At 40.4% G+C, this 18610-nt stretch overlaps 1 protein-coding gene across 1 annotated transcript in view; it reads left to right on the top strand.

Annotated features, from left to right (window-relative positions):
- Positions 1-18610, top strand: part of ABCA12 (ATP binding cassette subfamily A member 12) — a 137622-nt gene that overhangs the window by 5618 nt on the left and 113394 nt on the right. Inside the window, exons 3-6 of the mRNA XM_029068474.2 lie at positions 124-302; positions 9661-9773; positions 15248-15320; positions 18128-18246. Coding sequence (XP_028924307.2) covers positions 124-302; positions 9661-9773; positions 15248-15320; positions 18128-18246 — 484 coding nt within the window. The remainder of the gene's footprint in view (positions 1-123; positions 303-9660; positions 9774-15247; positions 15321-18127; positions 18247-18610) is intronic.

The raw sequence follows: 18610 nt of genomic DNA on the forward strand, positions 1-18610 counted from the left end.
CTCTGTTAGGAATTCCCAATGAATGTTTTCCAATTCTTTGTTATTTAAAAATATAATCAGTTATTTAAAGCATAAGTTTTGAAATTTTTTTGGCCTCATTCTTCTACTGCTTTCTTTCTCAAGATGTCGAAAGACCCCAACAATCAGGTGATCGTCTTCCAAGAATCAGTCAAGGTGATGTCATTTTTATCACAAGTGCAGGAACAAACCATTCTGTGGGAGCTCCTCTCAAGTCTTCCCAGTGTGTTCCAAAATGACACAAAACTCGGAGACTTGTTCAATGTCCTTCGAAAGTCAAACAGGTAAGAATAAAGGAGAATAGCACAGCTAGGTTGGAACCAGTGAAATCATGCACCACATATGAATTCTTCCTCCCCCAAATTCTCACCATCTTGTCTTCTTTCCCGACCGGCGGCCAATGAACGATTGTGTGTTTGTAGACTATATGAGGGACAAGGAGCCTTATCTTTCCAGGGCAAATGAAGGGGTAATAATTTTATATATTTTGCCCCTCCATATCTGATTAGTTAGCCGATATTTGGGGGATTGGTTATTAGGACTTTTAATTCAGGAGGATTAGAAAGAATATATAAAAATCATGGGCACAAGATTATTTGTTTCTCATATGTTTGTGTACAGCTGCATTGTCCTAATTAATTCAAGAGGATGTTTGATTTACAGTTGTCTCTATGGGCCAGGTTCCCACAGAACACTAATCTATTCTTGCTTCAAGGATGCTAGATTCTGAAACTTGGACTATATTCTTCATGAGTTCCCTTTCAAAGCAGGATAGGGATGGGAGACCAGGGATTAAGAGTGAACAACATGCTTGTCTGTCAAGCATATGTGCTCACTTTGCCAGAATAATAATAATAACAATAATTAGAAGAATGAGAATATTAATTGTGGTATTTGTTAAGCTCTTACTCTCTGCCAGGCACTGTACTAAGATGGGGTGGATGCAAGCAAATTGGGTTGGACACAGTCCTGTCTCGCATGGGGCTCACAGTGTTAATCCCCAATTTACAGATGAGGAAATTGAGGCACAGAGAATTGAAGTGACTTGACCAAGGCCACACAACAGACAAGCGGTGGAGTTGGGATAAGAACCCATTACCTTCTGACTCCCAGGCCCAAGATCAATCCACTATGCCATGCTGCTTCCCAATAGTAATAATAATAATGGTAGCATTTGTTAAGCACTTATTATGTGCCAAGCACTGTACTAAGCACTGGGATAGGTAATTAGGTCCTGCATGGGGCTCACAATCTAAGCAGGAGGGAGAATGGGTATTGAATCTCCATTTCGCAGATGAGAGAACAGTGGCACAGAGAAGTGAAGTGAAGTGACACGTCCAAGGACACATAGCAGGTTCTTGGGGAAGGTGGGATTAGAACCCAAATCGCCTGACTCCCAGGCCCGTGCCCTTTCCACTAAACCATGCTGCTTCCCAGGAGGTATGGGCCTGGCTCAGAGGCAGAAGAGATGGTTCACAGTTCCCAAAATATATGTCCATCTCCACCTAATATTAGGCAGAATGAAGTTTAGTCTCGGCAGATTTGGGCTCAAGGTGAAATTGTCTGCATAAAAGTCCTGTACAGGGGGCAGACCAGTGACCAAGAGCTATTCCAAACAAGACAACTGAGAGTTTACTCTGAAGAACGTATGGTCAGGGACACAGAATCTCCTTGAAAGTGCCCCAGAGCACTGTGGGGTTGCACACAGGATCTCCACAAGTGCTTCCAGGGCAGAGTAAGACCAAAAGGATGAACTCACAAACCCTTAGTACAGTGCTCTGCCCACAATAAGCTCTTAGTGAATACCACTGATGCTGATTGATGGGCAATGTATTTTAACTAATCTAATTCCTGCCTTTGATGTGTTCCAAATATGCTCATTACCCTATTTCATGAGGTAGTACATTTTGAGGTTATAATTACAGGGACTGTGGAACATTAGCACAAGAAAAAAGGGACTGATGCAGTAAAAATAGTTACAGCTTATGAAACAAAATCACTGTCAGTTGGCTGCTAGGCCCATTTCTGAATTACTCCCTTTTAGTAGTCTAATTGTTTGCACATCTTGTTAAATGGAAACCTGTTTTCCATGTTGGACCTCCTGGACTTAAACTGCCTGTCATATGACAGTATTCTTTAAATACCTATAACTCGCTTCAAGCCTAACCCTATTTGGTACTCGACTGTGGTTTTGCCTTACGCATCTTGCTTTATTGTGCCCAAGGAAGAGGCACAAATGGCCTCAGATATTTCTTTTTTTAAAAAAAAAATCTACTCTTTTTCCTCTCCATCCAAACTTCTACCATGCTGATCCAAGCACTTATCCTATCCTTCCCTGACTACTGCATCTGCCTCCCCCCTGATCTTCATACCTTCTGTCTCTTCCTACTCTGGTCCAGAGTTCACTCTGCTGCATGAATCATTTTCAACAAAATAATCAGTTCATGTCTCCCCACTCCTCAGGGGTTTCCAATGGCTGCCCATCCACTTCTGCATTAAACAGAAACTCCTTACCATTGACTTTAAAGCAGTCAAGCAGATTGCTCCATCCTACCTCATCTCACTGATCTCCTACTATAGTCCAGCTCGCACACTCCACTCCTCTAGTGCCAGCATACTCACTGTGTCCTGATCTCGTCTATCTTGCTTTGACCTCCTTCTCACATCCTTTCTCTAGTCTGGAACTCCCTCCCGCTCTGTGTTTGCCATACCACTACTCTCTCCACCTTCAAAGCAGTATTCATTCAATCATATTTATTGAGCTCTTACTGTGTGCAGAGCACTGTACTAAGCTCTTGAGCACTGTACTAAGTGCTTGATTTAAGGTCATAACTTCTCCAAGAGACCTTCCCTGATTAAGCCCTCTTTTCCCCAGCTTGCTCTCCCTTCTGCATCATCTATACACTTGCATCTGTGACCTTGGGACATTTGATATCCACCCCACCCCCCAACCCCACAACACTTATGTACATATCTTTAAATTGTATATTATAAATTATTTATGCATATTAATGTCTGTCTCCCCTTCTACAGTGTACACTTAAGAGGATGGGAAAGTGAATGCTAATTATGTTGAATTGTACTCTCGCAAGCATTTGGTATGGTATAGCACAGTACAGCACATAGTAAGCGATCAATCAATTATATTTATTGAGCACTTAAAGTGTACAGAGCATTGCACTAAGTTCTTGGGAGAGTACAATATAACGATACAATAGATACATTCCCTGCCCACAATGAAAGCGCTCAATAATTGGTAGTTTGATAGATTGATTAATGGTATTTGTTAAGCATGTATTATGTATCAAGCCCTATTCTAAGCACTGGGGTAGACACATGTCAGTCAGGTGAGACACACTCTATGTCCTATGTGGTGAAGACAGTCCAATCAATCAGTCCATCAATTAATTATATTTATAGATCTCTATTGTGTGTAGAGCTCTGTCCTAAGCACTTGGGAGATTACAACAAATGGAATTGGTAGACGTTTCCCACCTACAATGAGTTTATGGTCTAAAGGGGGAGACAGGCATTCATATAATAAATTAATTATGGATATATAAATAGTTGATTTGGAGCAGAGGGAGGAGGGGTGAATAAATGGTACAAATGTACTGAAAGGGCCACGCAGAAAGGAGTGGGAGTACAGAAAAGTAGGGCTTAGTTGGAGAAGGTCTCTGGGAGGAGATCTGCTTTTATTAAGGTTTTGAAGATGGGGAGAGTGATCATCTATCAGACTGGAAGAGGAAAGGTGTTCCAGACCAGAGGTAGGTTGTGGGTGAGAGGTCAGTGGCAAGATAATTGAGATCAGAGTACAGTGAGTAGATTGGCATTCATGGAGTGAAGTGTGCAGGAAGGATTGTAGTAGGAATTTAGGGAGGTAAGATATGAGGAGGCAAGGTAATTAAGTGATTTAAAGCCAATTAAGAAGATTCCTTTTGATGTGGAGGTAGATGGGCAACCACTGGAGGTTCTTGAGGAGTTGAGTAACATGGACTGAATAGTTTTGTAGAAAAATGATTTGAGCAGCAGAGTGAAGCATGGACTGGAGTGGACAGAGAAAGGAGGTAAATTTATTTATTTATTTATTTATTTATTTATTTATTTATTTATTTATTTAAGGGTATTTGTTAAACACTACGAGGTGCCAGGCACTGTTCTAAACACTAAGAGAGATATAAGATAATCAGGTTCCACAAGATCAGCAAAGAGGTTGATGTAGTTATCAAGGTGGGATAGGATAAGTGCTGCGATTAATGGCGTAGCAGTTTGGATGGAGAGGAAAGGGTGGATTTTATTGATATTGTGAAGGTTGAATTGACAGGATTTGGTGACAGATTGACTGCATGGGTTGAAGGAGAGAGATGAGTCAAGGATGACACCAAGATTACAGCCTTGTGAGACTGGGAGGATAGTGGTGTTGTCTACAGTGATGGGAAAGTTAAGGGAAGGAGAGGGTTTGGGTGGGCAGATAAGGAGTTCTGTTTTGGACATGTTAAATTTGAGGTGTCAGTAGGCCATCCAAGTAGAGCTGTCCTGAAGGTAAGAGGAAATATGAGACTTCAGAGAAGGAGAGAGATCAGGGCTGGAGATGTAGATTTGGGAAGCAGCTGGAGAGATATGGTCACTGAAGCCTTGGGAACAAATGGATTCTCCAAGGAAATGGGTGTACATGGAGAATAAAAGAAGGCAATGGAAAAAGAACCAGAATTGAGCCTTGAAGGACCACAGTTAGGGGGTGAAGGAGGAGAAGGAACCTGCCAAGCGAGGCTGAGAATGAGAGGCCAGAGAGGTAGGAAGAGAACCAGGAGAGGACAGTGTTGGTGAAGTCAAGGTTGGATAATGTATCCAGGAGAAGAGGCTGGTCAACAGTGTTGAAGGCAGCTGAGAATTTGAAGAGAATTAGAGTGCAGTAGAGACGTTTGGCCTTGGCAAGAAGAAGATCATTGGATACCTTCAAGAGGGCAGTTTCAGTGAGGGGAGGAGAGACCAGAATGGAGGGGATCAAGGAGAGAATTGGAGGAGAGGAAGTGGAGATAGTGGGTGTAAACAACTCACCCAAGGAGTTTGGAAAGAAATGGTAGGATGGAGATGAGATAACAACACGGGGGAGCCACGGGGGCCAAGGAAGAGTTTTTTTTTTAAGACATGAGCATGTTTGAAAGATGTGGGAGGAAAGCAATTGCAGAGTATATAGTTAGAGATGATGATCAGGGAGAGAAGAAGGGAGGGGGCAAGCATTTTGATAAGGTGAGAAAGGATGGGGTTGGAGTTGCAATAGGAAGGAGTAGATTTTGAGATGCTGCTGAGAAAGATAGGAGAGTGAAGAAGGGCGAGGAGAAGGGAGAGATTAGAGAGGAGCAGGGAGCATTTTAGGGAGAACATGCCTAATGGTTTCAACTTTTTCAGTAAAGTTTATGGCCAGGACACTAGGGGCAAGAGATGGGGGAGGTGGGAGACACAGTGTTTCAGGAGGGATTTAAATGTTTGAAACAACTGGCAAGGGCAGTGAGCATGGAAGTCAATAGGGAAAGAGAAATAAGATGAGCAGAGGAAAGGGCAGAGTTAAACAGGTAAGGAAGAATTTGGTGGACAAGGTCAGTCTGATAGCTGGATTTCCATCAGTGGTGCTAGTGGCTCATGACAGGAGTGAAGGAAGCTGAAAGTAGAGATGATCAAAGGCTGTAGGTTAGTGGTACAAGATGAATGAAGGGATGGGGACCAAGTGAGTTGAGTTAAGTAAAGAGATTAATGTTCAGGGCATCTATTTACTTACAAGGGAAGATAGTTCTGCCTCCCAGTAAAAGGGAGAACAGGTATTCAACTGAGGCAACCAAGGCACTGAGAAGTTAAGTGTCTTGCCCAAGATCACACAGCAGGCAATTAGCAGAGACAGGTTTAGAATCCAGGTCATCTTACTCTGAGGCCCATGCTCTTTCCACTAGGCCATGCCACTTCTGCAGGCCATGCTGCATCTGATTCACTGTTTCCTTGAGCCCATTTTCTTGAAATGCTTAGATCCAGAGTCCCATTTAAACCACATTAATATTGTGACCCAATTAAAGAAAGATAAGTCTCTCCCTCACCCCCAATTAGGGATGGGCACATCAACTTGAACTTTGAAAAAGCAGTGTGGCTCAGTGCAAAGACTGCGGACTTGGAAGTCAGAGGTCATGGGTTCTAATTCCTCCTCTGCCACTTGTCAGCTGTGTGACTTTGGGCAAATCACTTAACTTCTTTGGGCCTCAGTTATCTCATCTATAAAATGGGGAATAAGACTATTAACCCCACATGGGACAACCTGATTACCTTGTATTCCTCCTCCCCCACACCCCGCAGCACTTAGAATAGTGTTTGGCACATAGTAAGCACTTAACAAATGCCATTATTATTATTATTATTATACCTTCAGTAGGAAATATTTTCCTGTGACACCATCAAAGAGAGTGGGGCACCCATTTCTGCCACATTTTGATAGTAAAGATTTAGAATAACTTCTCTTTGGAAAAGAAGAAGAGAAACAGACAAAATAAAAAATTATTCACTTGAAGTAAAATCAGAATTTAGAGCCTGAAAGTAGCACTTAGTACATAGCATTCTGGATAAGCTCTTGGAGAAATAGGAGGTATTCCATCTTCCATGAAAGCATGAATTCTGCACTGATATATCTTCCATGAGAAGGAGGTAGTCGGTGGAGAGGATGTTCTACCTATTGCTAACAGAGGATAATTTTTATATTGGATTTTGAATTATTTAGAATAGGCTTGATCCAGTGGGTAGTAAAATCCCTTTCCAGGTAAGTGCTTGCCCAGTCATGTTATTTTTTTTTTTAATGGTATTTGTTAAGATTTTAATATGTGCCAGGCACGGTATTAAGCCCTAGTGTAGTACAAGTTAATCAGATGGGGCTCACAGTCTTAATCCCTGTTTTACAGATGAAGTAATTGAGGCACAGAGAAGTGAAGTGACTTGCCCAAGGTCACACAGCAGACAAGAGGAGGAGTTGGGATTAGATGCCTTTCAAGGCATCAAGGGGCAGGTAGTGAGAAGCAGCGTGGCTCACTGGAAAGAGCACGGGCTTTGGAGTCAGAGGTCATTTGTTCGAACCCCGGCTCTACCACTTGTCAGCTGTGTGACTTTGGGCAAGTCACTTAACTTCTCGGTGCCTCAGTTACCTCATCTGTAAAATGGGGATTAAGACTGTGAGCCCCACGTGGGACAACCTGATTCCCCTGTGTCTACCCCAGTGCTTAGAACAGTGCTCGGCACATAGTAAGCACTTAACAAATACCAACATTATTATTATTATTATTAGTGCCCTGGGATAGAATATTCTTTTGATTATTCTTCAAATTAGGCCATGGGACTAGGCAAAAGTTACTTTTTCACCACAGTATTGGCATCATACTCTGTAAAAAATGTATCCTCTTTAAGACCTTATCCCTGGATCTATCTAAGACGTATCTGTTTCTCTGGGCCAGGATTTCATAGAGACTCATTTGAAACATTATGCTATTATGTAATAAGCTTTACCAGTATTGATCACGTTATAGCTAAAAGGAGGAAGCAGCATGGCTCAGGGAAGCAGCATGGCTCAGTGGAAAGATCCCGGGCTTGGGAATCAGAGGTTATGGGTTCAAATCCCTGCTCTCACGTGGAACAACCTGATAACCCTGTATCTACCCCAGCGCTTAGAACAGTGCTCTGCACATAGTAAGTACTTAACAAATGCCAACATTATTAAAAGGAGGTAGATTCAATGTGTAGCTATTCTGCTGAAAATCAAGATTTTTTGCCTTAGAGGCTCAGCGTAGTCAACTTTTTCATGATATCTTCGCAGCAGGATCTGATGCTCTGCTCACAATAAGTGTAGGACATATTTCCAGATCTCCATCATCATCATCAATACCTCATCTTTCAGTTAGCATATGTTCAGCACAGAATTTGAGGAGCAGCATTACCTAGTAGATAGAGCATGGGCCTAGGGGTCAGAAGGATCTGGGATCTAATCCTGGCTTCACCACATGTCTGCTGTGTGACCTTAGGAAAGTCACTTAAATTCTCTGTGCCCCAGTTATCTCATCTGTAAAATGGGGATTAGGACTGTGGACCCCTTGTGGGACACAGATTCTGTCCAACCTGTTTACTTTGTTTCTACCCCAGAGCTTAGAACAGTGTCTGGCACATAGTTACCTCTTAAAAAAATCATAAAAAACAAAAACAAAAAACTTCTTTGGGATTTTGTCACCATCAAAGGCTCCTCTTCTTGGTGAGGAGCAGTGTGGCCTAGTGGAAAGAGCCAGGGTCTGGGAGTCAGAGGAACCAGGTTCTAATCCCAGCTCCATCACTTGCTTTCTGTGTGAGCTTGGGCAGCCACCTAACTTCTCTGTGCCTCAGTTACCTCATCTGTAAAATGAGGATTAAGACTCTGAGCCCCATGAGTGATGTGGATTATATCCAACCTGATTAACTTGTATCTACTCCAGTGCTTAATACAGTGCATGGCATACAGTAAGCACTTAAGAAATGCCATTAAAAAAAAACACAAACATTGCTTGGCCAGTTGCTGGTATTTGTTGCTGAATTATGCTCCCCAAGTGCTTTACAGTGGTCTGCATACAGTAAGCACTCAATAACTATGATTGAATGCATGAGTGAATTCAATGGTCTGATGGGGATGAGTTCTTCTTTAAGTCCAGTATTCTCCTTCCCAATGATCACCAAGCAGCTGAGCTCAAGAAACCACACTCTGCAAAATATGATGATGACTAAAGAATGCTTCCATGGGGAGAGAAGGTCAAAACTCAGGGTGAAGAACATTTACAGAGGAATAGATTCTAGCACTGGTGGTTTGCATAATGCCATTCACACTCTCACTTTCTGGCCACGTTTTGGCTGGAGCACAGAGTTTGAAGCAACAAGAAACATGGTCAAACACACACAAAATAATGCTTTGAGAGGCTTTGATTACATATTTGACCCCTGATTTCAGTCTATCCCCTGGCTAATTTAGTGTTTGTGAGCAATTGAGGAAATGACCTGTCCTTTCATAAAATGATAAAAAATTTTCAAAAATTCACCATTTGAAAATATCTGTCAATCATATTTATTGAGCGCTTACAGTATACAGAGCACTGTACTAAGCCCTTGGGGGAGTATGATATAACAATAAACACACACATTCCCTGTCCACAGTGGTGTTGGTTTAGATATTTCATTTTATTATCTATATTCCAGGATTTTTAATGGAACTTTTAATATTTTAGACTTCAGTGTAATTCTTATTTAAGCTTCAGTCAGGAAAAGACTAGCATTCTAAATTGGACCTTTCCTTTCTTTTCCTCCTTATTGGTGATCTTAGCAGCAGGAGGCCAAGCTATTACAAATTATATTTACCTAGTTTTTCTATGAACAAATTAGAGTTGTGGTGTGGTGGATTTCTGTGCATTCTCTCTTCGGCTTCAAGACACTTAGTGGAGAATTTGTGTATGAACAGACAAGTAATTAAATTACAAAAGCGGCATCTTGCCTGGTACAAGAATAAATTTTCTACACTCTAGCCATTTTCCATCTGAATAACCTTTTGTTTCTGTGTGTAATCCTGGAAACATAATCTGGTTTAATTATTTTTCAACTTGTTAGTGCTCTGTTGGTGGTGCAGAAGGTTTATCCACATGTCATGAATGACAAAGGATTCAAGACCATCCAGAACTCGGTTAAACATCTGCTTTACACTCTGGACTCTTCAGAACAAGGTATTTCATTTCAATCTTACCCTACTAAATGAAAAGCAAAATACCCAAGAGAAATACAAAATGTGATGGAGCCAAACCAATTATAATGCATGTTCATACCAGAACTGAGTATTTCCTTCACATGTTTCTAGTTCTCCCTGAAAATGTCAAGATAATAATGTTTGTTGTCTCAAGATAATAATGTTTATTGTCTTTCCCAGGTGAGGTTTTTTTTTTTCAGTGGGGCTTTTTGACCAGAAGAATATGTATTTCAGGGATTCTTTATAGCATGGCAAGGCTCTGGGCTCATAGCTAATGGGGTGAGGGTGGAAAGAGGAAAATCCATGATTTAACTCTCCTTAATCTTCCATGTGAAGTACCGCCAATATTTTTAAGAGCTCCATAGCATTTATGTACGCAAACTTAGCTTATTTATTTTAGGGTCTGCCTCCCTCTCTAGACTGTAAACTCCTTGTGGGCAGGAAGCGTGTCTAGACCTTTGTTTTATAATACTCTCCCAAGCACTTAGTGCAGTGTTCTGCACACAGTAAAGGCTCAGTAAATGTCATTAATTGATTAATTGATTGATTGGAGGAAGATGTCATTGAATAAAGCACCTTTTGCCCTTAGCTCCTGAGCCCTCTCCCTTGACTGTTACTGGCACTTTCAGAGACTAAGGGGTGCTTACATTTTCTGTTTCAAAATGCATCAAGACCTATTTTCGTACTGCAGTGAAAGTGAACAGGGCAAAGGAGCTAATGGTCACTAATCTGATAGGCTTGTTCTTCTTGCTAATCTCTGAATGCAACCAATCACCTACCAATAATAATAGAAAAAAAGTTCGTGGAAATACCCAGTGAAAAATCCATTGTACTATTCAAGAGCAGGATTTTGTTATTCTAATTTGGCCATCTGTCCTCTATATGACTTGATACAAGGCAAGATAAGGTGACCCGACCAATTGGTTTAGCATAATGGAGGTGAAGCGATCAGCAAAAGGCCAGAAGTTATGGAAAGTCAGAGCCCCGAACTTACATCCAATGACTATATAGCTTGGCAATACCCCTTGTCTCTTTAGTTTTCTTTTATATTTGCATTTGAATGTCTTTGGCACCTTTTCAAATCAGTCCCAACTATTCTTCTTCCTTTTATATTCAGACTTACACCTTGTAATTAAAGTGCAAGGTGATAAAGTTATGAAGTTTCACAAAGGGCAAAATCTCTGAAGCTTACTCACTGTTTTGGAAAACTAGGAAGCTACTGTCGAGATTTAACTAGACAACTGAAAAAAAATTCCCTCCTAAAGAACAATATCCCCCAGCAGTCATTCATCAGGAGTTTACATGTGATAATGATCTTGATAAGTTTGAGAGGATGCCAGTGGATGGTCAACTCAACAAGAGACGATTGCTGAAGAAGTAAGCTAAGTTTAGGAGAAGTAGCATGGCCTAGTGGAAAGAGCACAGGATGGGGACCCAGGACACTGGGCTTTTAATTCCAGCTTTAACATTTGGCTGCTGTATGATCATAGGCAGATCATTTAACTTTTCTCTGGCTCATTTTCCTTATCTGTATCTTATTTGGGTAGACAAGAACTGTATCTGATCATACCATAACTACTCTAGTCCTTGGCAAATAGAAACCATTTAACAAATGCTGGAATTGTTATTGTCAAACTGTCCATCAGTGGCATTTATTGAGCAATTACTCTGTGCAAACCACAGACCTAAGCACTTGAGAGAGTTCAATACGACAAGCTTGGCCAACTATGCTGTAGTTGGCTATTCACCCCCAAGCTTTCATTTCTTTCTCCATTTTTAGTAGCCATATCGAGCAATTTGGCTTTCTGAGTATAGGGGAGTCTAAGAACAAGGATGATGTCTGTCTTTCATTGATGTTTGCTCTTTTTTAGTTTGGGATATTATATGTTGCACTTTTTTATTTAAAATTTGATATCACTTGAATCATTGGTATTTATTGAGCACTTACGGTACTATACTATACCAATGATTCAAGGGATGTCAACATATAATATCCCAAACTAAAAAGGAGCAAACATCAGTGAAAGACAAACACATGTACTAAGCACCTGGAAGAGTCCAATACAACAGAGTTGGTAGAAGTGTTCCCTGCTCATAACAAGTTTATGGTCTCCGGATAAGAAGAGTTTTACACAGTGTTAGATTATTTTTATTAGTGTGTGGAATATTTCAAAATGATGGGAATTATTCCCTCAGGGAAAACCATGCCATATCTCTCCTACTGGAGGCACATTAACTTGACTAGATCATTTAAGTCTATTTGATCTTTACACTCTGTTCTCTCAAAATGCCTGTTTTCAGAGAGTTTTGGCTAGAACTGTGTTAGGGGATTAATATGTTGGTATTTATTGATGTTGGTATTTGTTAAGCACTTACTATGTGCAGAGCACTGTTATAAGCGCTGGGGGAGATACAGGGTAATCAGGTTGTCCCATGTGAGGCTCACAGTTAATCCCCATTTTACAGATGCGGTAACTGAGGCACAGAGAAGTTAAGTGACTTGCCCACAATCACACAACTGACAAGTGGCAGAGCTGGGATTTGAACCCATGACCTCTGACTCCCAGGCCCGGGCTCTTTCCACTGAGCCATGCTGCTTTTCAGATTAGGGAATATATGTTGAACAAACAAGGATTTCACCTATAAGGTTCTTAAAGAATATCCTGTTGTGGGAAAATTGGGCAATTACTGTAGTAACCATTGATTTGATGTAATTGTTGATCAGGGTGTGGGTGATTTAAAGATACCAAGCAATCAATCGATCAATTGTATTTATTGAGCAATTACTGTGTGCAGAACATTGTTCTAAGTGCTTGGGAGAGTAAATTCAATATAGTTGGCAGACATGATGCTTTTGTTCTTTGTCTTAAGTGCTCACTATGTATCAATTACTTTTTTAAGCACTGGATTAGATATGTTAATTCTGTTGGAAACAGTCCTACATAGGGTTCACAGTCTTAGTGGGAAGGAGAACAGGCATTGAATCCCTATTTTACAGTTGAGGAAACTGAGGCCCAGAGAAGTTGAGTGACTGTCCCAAGGTCACACAACAGCGAAGTGACAAAGCCAGGGTTAGACACCAGGTGTTCTGCCTCCCCGGCCTGTGCTCTTTCCACTAGACCACACTGTTTCCACAATGCCCAGAAGGAGCATACCACCATGAATGATACTTTTCATTATAAATTCCTGTATTCCACCATTAGCAGAATGCTTTGTACCCCTGCTACTCTTTGTGATTTAACTGTATTAAATACTTGAGAGTTGCAAAAACACAAAGGAACATGAAATAATGATTGGTAGTGGCTGGTTAATAAAGTCTGAGGCAGAAGTTGAGGAATATAGCACCATCTCATCTTGACCAAATCTACATACTTATGCACCAAATCGACTTGGGCCAACTTGTCCATCATGTTATACCAGAACAGAGTCATCATGTAGGAAGAACTCCTTAGTTCTTGCATCATGCTATATCAGAATCATATAATCAAAACACATGTTGTAGGAGAAATAACATCGCCTAGTGGATAGAGTCAGAAGACTTGGGTTCTTATCTGCGAATTCAATGATGTGTGACCTTGAGCAAGTCGCTCAATTTCTCTGTGCCTCAGTTAACTTATCTGCAATATGGGGATTAAGACTGTTAGACCCATGTGGATCAGGGACTGTGACAAACCTGATTAACTTTTATCTAACCCAGAGCTAAGTACAGAGTCTGGGACACAATAAGTGCTTAACAAACACCATAAAAAAAGAACAAGGTGTGTTTCTTTCAGTTCACTTTCTGGTGCCCTCTTACCCACAAAGAGCCAAAGCTTTCATTCATTCATACAATTGTATTTTATATTAAGAGCTTACTGTACGGAGAGCACTGTACTAAGCCCTTGGGAGAGTAAAGTATAACAATAAACAGACACATTCCCTGACAGTCCTTTTATTCCCATGTTACAGCAGCTAGTTCAGGTCTTTCATTTCTATTCCAACCCAAATCATTTCCACTAGGATGGTCACCAGACAATGTCCCATGGAACAAGGTCCAAGATAAAATTCCCTTTAATCTACCATGTTGCTACCATGTTGATCCAAGCACTTATCCTATCCTCTCTTGAGTACTGCATCTAACTCCTCACTGACCTCCCTCCCTCCTCTCTCCACACTCCAGTCCATTCTTCACTCTGCTACATTGATCATTTTTCCAAAAAAAAGTTCAGTCCATGCCTCCTCACTCCTCAAGAACCTCCAATGGCTGCCCATCCACTTCCCCATCAAACAGAAAATCCTTGCCATCAGCTTTAAATCACTCAATCAGTTCACCCCTTCTACCTTACCTCACTGATCTCCTACTATGGCCCAGCTCACAATCTTCACTCCTCTCATGCCAGTTTACTCACTGTCCCCCCGATCTTGTCTATCTCACTGCCCTTTCTCACATCTTCCCCCAGCCTGGAACTTCCTCCTCCTCCATATATGCCCGACCACCAATCTCCCAACCTTCAAACCATCATTCAGGTCACATCTCCTCCAAGAGGCCTTCCACGATTAAGCCCTCTTTTCCCTAGCTTCCTCTCCCTTCTGCGTCATCTATGCACTTGGTTCTGGTCTTGGTGACATTTGGTATTTACCCCATCTTCAACCCCACAGTTCTTATAAACATATCTTTAAATTATATATTACAATTCTTTTATTTGTATTAATGTCTGCCTTCTCCTCTAGTCTGTAAGCTCGTTGTAGGTAGGGATAGTGTGTGCCAAATGTGTTATACTGTACCATTCCCAAGAACTTAGTTCAGTGCTCTGCACATAGTAAATGCTCAATAAATACCATTGGTTGATTCCGTGTCACCTTAGGCAAGTCACCTAAACTCTCTGTGCCTCATTTCCTCATCTGTAAAATGAAGATTAAATCCTACTCCCTCCTACTTAGACTGCGAGCCCCATGTGGTGCAGAGACTGTGGCCGACCTGCACTTGGATTTGTACCTTTAGTTCACTCCACCCTCAACCCCCCATAACTTATCTACATATCCATAATTAATTTTTTTTATATTAGTGTCTCCCCCTGTAGACTATAAGCTCCTTGTTGGCAAGGGAACGTTTCTACTAACTCTATGTTATGCTCTCCCAAGCACTCAGTACAGTTCTCTGTACACAGTAAGCGCTCAAGAAATGCCATTGATCGACTGATGGGTTGATTATCTTGTATCCAGCCCAACACTTAGTACAGTGCTTGGCACATAGTAAGGGCTTAATAAGTAACATTTAAATAAAAAAAAGTTAAGGATGTTTATGTGTTTGATCCCTGGAGTGAGATTTCAGAAAATCAGAGGAAGATATTTCTCCTGAGGAAACCCACAGAAAAATTTCATAATCCTTTTGTGTATTGGTTATATTCAATTAATGACTTCTGTTTCTATCTAAGAAATAATTTTAAAAGCATTACCCATATCATTTCATTTCAGCTGGAACTGTCAATGCAACACATCTGTGGGCTGAGGGTGATCAGAAGCTCTCTCCGAGCAGTCTGGCTGCTCAGTAAGTTTTTAAATTTTTTTCTGTTAAAATTAATCAATCGGTGTTATCTATTCTCAAAGGTAACAGTATTATTGGTGCACTAGGCTTGAGAGGAAATGTAAATTTTGAAGGAAGAGAAATTTTCAATCACTAACCTACCCTAAAGTGGAAAATCCTTCGTAATGAATATTTCCTCAACATAGATCTTATTTTTGGTTAGGTTTGTCAGTAGCAAAGCCTCATTTAATTGGCTCATATTTCTGGTCTAGATGTTGGTAGAAAAACATCTGTTAGATCAGCTTTTACAATGTAGATAGATAAATTGAATTTCTTGGACCCTCATTGGCATCAATTCTTAAAACGTGAATTTTAGCTTTAGACAGCAAGCTCATTATGCTATTTCTTCTCCCTAACAACACAGTCAAAATACTTATCAATCAGTAGTATTTACTGAGCACTTGCTATGTGCAGAACACTTATGTACATATATGTAATTTATTCATTTATATTAATGTCTGTATCCCTTTCTAAAATGTGAGCTCCTTGTGGGCAGGAAATGTGCTTACCAACTCTGTTATATTGTACTCTTCCAAGAGTGCAGTACAGTACTCTACACATAGTAAGCACTCAATATATTGATCGATAGAGTTGTAGTGATTTAACCAGACAAGGTAGATTCCATTATGTTGGTGCAAATTTCATTATCCAGGTGTCTGTTCAGGTCAAATTGGTCAGAGAAATAGAGAAAATACCAGCAGGAGAAGCAAAGAGGCAGTCATCCTCAAAAGAACACTGATGTAGGCAAAATGTTCTGTGAATTCTTATGGGTAAACACACAAATATGGAGAAACAAATTCCAAAAGAAGCTCAGTGCAATAGAGAATAAACCTTGGAAAACTAGACAGCATTGGATTATTGTGCTTTAGACTTAAAGAGCTGTTTTGCATTATACTGTATACATATAAAGGTTTGGTTTGGTTCTTATTCTTGTGCATATATTTGTCAAGAGTAAAATCCACCTAGGGATTGGTGTAATTCACTTCAGATGAAAGGTTCTCCTGATCCCATCAGAATGCAATTATTTACCAATCAGAACTCAAGTTTAAATCAGTGGATTAATTAATCACATTTTCTAAGCACTTATTCTTTGCAGAACACTGTACTAAGTATTTGGGAGAGAATGTATAAACTAACAGACACAGCCCTTGCCCTTAAAGAATTTACATTCTAACGGGGGAAGACGAGCAGACAGAAATTATTTACAAATAACAGGAGCAGGAATAAGAACAAAGCTACAATTCTTGAAAGAAGAAGAGTGGGAAGATTAATAGAGAAATAAATAAGTGAAAAATGAACATAAGGTGGGTTTTTATGTGGGCTTTAGAGGGAGTTGTAGATGGCAGAGTTGAGCGAGGCGAGAGTTCCAGGAGGATTAGCCTGGAGAGAAGCACTGTAAGGAAGAAGAGTGGAAGCTAGGCTGAAGGGAGAAGATCCGTAAGGAGAGAGCTTGCAGGAGACCCTGAATCTTTTATGCTTGCCTCCTGGTGAATATTTTATTGTACAGGGTCTATGTGGATTTATCATTTTGGTAATCTTTCCCCCTCTTGTTTTTTTGGACTTTCATTCTGTAGAAATAAATTATTCAGGTTCTTGAGGGAGTCATAGTGAATCTTTATTTGTGGAGAAGTTTGCTGAAGTTCCCTTTAATTGATTCTATCAGAGGACAGAAGGCTATATAGATGATTTCTCAAGTTCTCATTCCATCCTATAATCCAATGATTGAGCCATTTCTGTACATGCAGAGTTCCTGAAGTGGTGGATTTCAAAAGTTTTCATCTTTCAACCCCTCCCAGGGGCCCCTTTAATCCCCTTGGGAAAGATACTTCCAAGTTCAGATGAGTCAGGTTTTCAGAAGCGACATTCTACATCAAATTCACTCCCACCTTATTCTGTCCCAATTCCTTCAGCATCAATGGAAAATGTTCCAAGCTATGATGACTGAACCTGGGAAGAACGTGAGGGGAAAGGTGAAAAGTAATGAAGCTGTTGATCCCTGGCATCTAGTCATTACTTTTCATACATTTCACAGCTACAGATGATCATCAAGATGCACAGTCGCCCCAACATTCTGACAAAAAAGACTGTGGAGAGGGAGACCCATAAGGTGGGGAGGGTTGATTGTCCTGCTTAACCTAGAATGCAGTCCTTCGCCTGCTGATGCCACTTCTCAGGGAGTGTGAGGAGTCTTGCTTGTTATTTCCCAGCATTCTTCTCTCCGTCTCACTCTCCACCTCCTTGGCGGTGAAGGATCCGGTTCAACGGATCGTGAAATCCTAATTCTGTTGCATGCCTGGAGCAGAAAAGTCCCTTTCATCTTTCTGAAAAATGATCTTGGAGAAACCAAGTATTTCAGTTCTGTGAGCCAATCAAAAAGGTCACAACCTCACTCTGGAATTTGGGGCAAGGATTTTTTTTATCAAGTGTTTCAAATTGCTATGCCACAGTGAACAAAGGCAGTCTTCCTGAATGCTAATGTAAAAGGTCCACTAGGAGAAAGGTAAGTTTACTTGACAGTCTCCAACAGAGTACTTGCAATACTAATTAGCTAAATCTTTAAATAAAATCAAATGTTCAATTCAAAATGGCTGACAAATGCAAATATCATGCAAGCTTAAAGCCTCTTTTTCCCCAATCCACAATGTAGTTAGTGGCAGAGTTATTCATGGGACCCAGTAAGGAGAAGTTAGAAAAAAAGTATCATTGATGTTTCATGTTCCTTTGTGGCATACCTATGTTTTATTTATTGAGTAAATGTTTTCAATTCCTAGGCTTCTCATATTGGAAAACTTTGAAAATACCCTCTTAAATATGTCTGATGAAAGCCCTTACCTGCCTTACTTGGTGTGTGTGAAGAATGTGACAAATAGTCTGGCCAATGAATTACCAGGTAATACTTGCCTTAATGCTGGAAAAAATTGTTCATTTGTTCTTCTACTCCCGAAACCATTTTCTGGAATGGAAAGTTTCTTGGCTGAACCTGTAGAAAAAAAAATAAAATGGAGCTGCTAAAAGTGACATCTTGGAATATTGATCTACAAAGATATTAAGACTTTCTATTATTATTGAGAATATTACTCATAGCATTTCTTAGGCATCTATATGTGCTAGGTGCTATTGATAATCTGTTCCTGGATCTACCTGAATGTACTTAGATAATTTTAAAAGTCAGCAGTGAATAAAAAGGCCAATATGTAGAGACTGTAGAGTCTGTCCCCTTACCCTTTGTTTTCCTTTTCAATTTTCTTCTTGTG

Source organism: Ornithorhynchus anatinus, chromosome 7, assembly GCF_004115215.2.
Source record: "Ornithorhynchus anatinus isolate Pmale09 chromosome 7, mOrnAna1.pri.v4, whole genome shotgun sequence".
Classification (NCBI taxonomy): Eukaryota; Metazoa; Chordata; class Mammalia; order Monotremata; family Ornithorhynchidae; genus Ornithorhynchus; species Ornithorhynchus anatinus.